This window comes from Sipha flava, unplaced genomic scaffold (genome assembly GCF_003268045.1).
Source record: "Sipha flava isolate LNK unplaced genomic scaffold, YSA_version1 19148_pilon_pilon, whole genome shotgun sequence".
NCBI lineage: Eukaryota > Metazoa > Arthropoda > Insecta > Hemiptera > Aphididae > Sipha > Sipha flava.
The window spans coordinates 1-1,588 of NW_020272623.1; the positions used below are offsets into that span (position 1 = coordinate 1).

Here is a 1,588-nt window from a genome sequence, read left to right on the forward strand (position 1 = left end):
AAAAAAACTAGATAACTGTCTATAAGACATTATATTGAAGTCAGCCATATGCCAACAGGGAAAATTGCATGATTTATACAAAACTGAGACACAAACCCTATAAAGTGTCTCTTTTGTTTTGTGTTACAAATAGTTGAATATTTACAAAATTTGATGCAAAAGAAAAACTTCAAAAAAATTTATTTACCTAAATAATAACAATTTTTTAGTTTCTAAATTGACTAGTGTCTTCCTAGTAAAAATCACATACAAATTTAAGTAACTTAATAAAAGTATAGTCATAAAATAATATTTGAATAAATAATAAAAATGTTAACAGTTTTAAGTTTATGGATTGACTAGTGACTTTCTAGTAACAAAACAAAAATTATAGAACAAAATTAAACTGACAAAAATAATTAAGAATATAAAAAAAAGTATTATACTTTATATATTAAATCAATAGATCTTTTTTACTGTCATATATATTAATAATTTTTCAATAGATATTTTAGACAAAGAACTTAAGCGCTGTTGAGAAGTACTGTTTCTTAAATAAACATCTTATCTATAAACATCTCTAATATTTCATTTTTCTATAACATTTTGCATAGTAATTTTTTTAATAATAACATTCTTATATAGATCTTACCTATCATTTTTCAATATATACATTAGTTTAAATACCTTCTTTTAAATACTTAACAAAAACAATTATTTTATCAATTATTTTTTTATAATAATTTTATTTTTCAGAAAAAAAATAAAAGGGTTAACCTCCCCCCGAGGAGGCCCCCTACACCTGAAGACCAAAATCAAATATCAAACCCACAGTTAGTAGACCCTGAACCACAGCCAGAAGACCCTAAACCACAGTCAGAAGACCCTAACCCACAGTCAGAAGACCATAACCAAAAGTCAGAAAACCCTAACCCACAGTCAGAAGACCTTAACCAAAAGTCAGAAGACCCAAAGTCCAAAGACCCCCCCGGCATGTTAAAACCTGGCATGCCAGTGAATGCCATTTCTAAGGGGTACCCATATTTGGCCGGGGTGGTGGACACTGTCACTGGGGGAATAGTGACAGTGCATTTTCCTTCTTTGAAGAAAAATGCCTGTTGCGATTACCCCAGGGACAGTGTCCATCCATTCCGGCCACAAGTAGTAAATGGGAAGGTTGAACTTCTTCAACCGTGCCCCAAAAATAAGAAGAAGGCCTTTTCGTTGCTCGTCAAGAAATACGAAGAGGCCTTAATCTTATTTTTAGGGACGAAGTAGTTCAACCTTCTCAGTTACTACTTATGTGTACCCCTTCCCCCACTTCCCCCCACACTTAATTATTTTTCTATATATGTATATATATATATGTATAAATATATATATATATATATATATATATGTATGCTATATCTTGACCTGAATTTTTAGGACTAGTAAAGTATTATGTCCCAAAATACATGTCTCGTTCCTGTTCAACCTTTTCTAATTAAAACCACCAAACTTCATATGTCTATAACAATTCAATCGACTGTATTGCACGCAAATGTAATAAATTAATAAACGTCGACATATTCAATATAAAAAGTTTGTTATCCCTGAAATTATAAAA

General features: G+C 30.5%; 1 protein-coding gene across 1 annotated transcript; it reads left to right on the forward strand.

The window, feature by feature from the left end:
- Positions 1-735: 735 nt before the first annotated feature.
- On the forward strand, positions 736-1,300 carry LOC112681458 (protein TsetseEP-like; the record flags this gene model as incomplete). The annotated part of the gene is given in 1 exon segment (XM_025551707.1): positions 736-1,300. A coding segment is annotated over 1 exon segment (522 nt), but the record flags the coding sequence as incomplete, so codon positions are not given.
- Between the last annotated feature and the right edge of the window lie 288 nt (positions 1,301-1,588).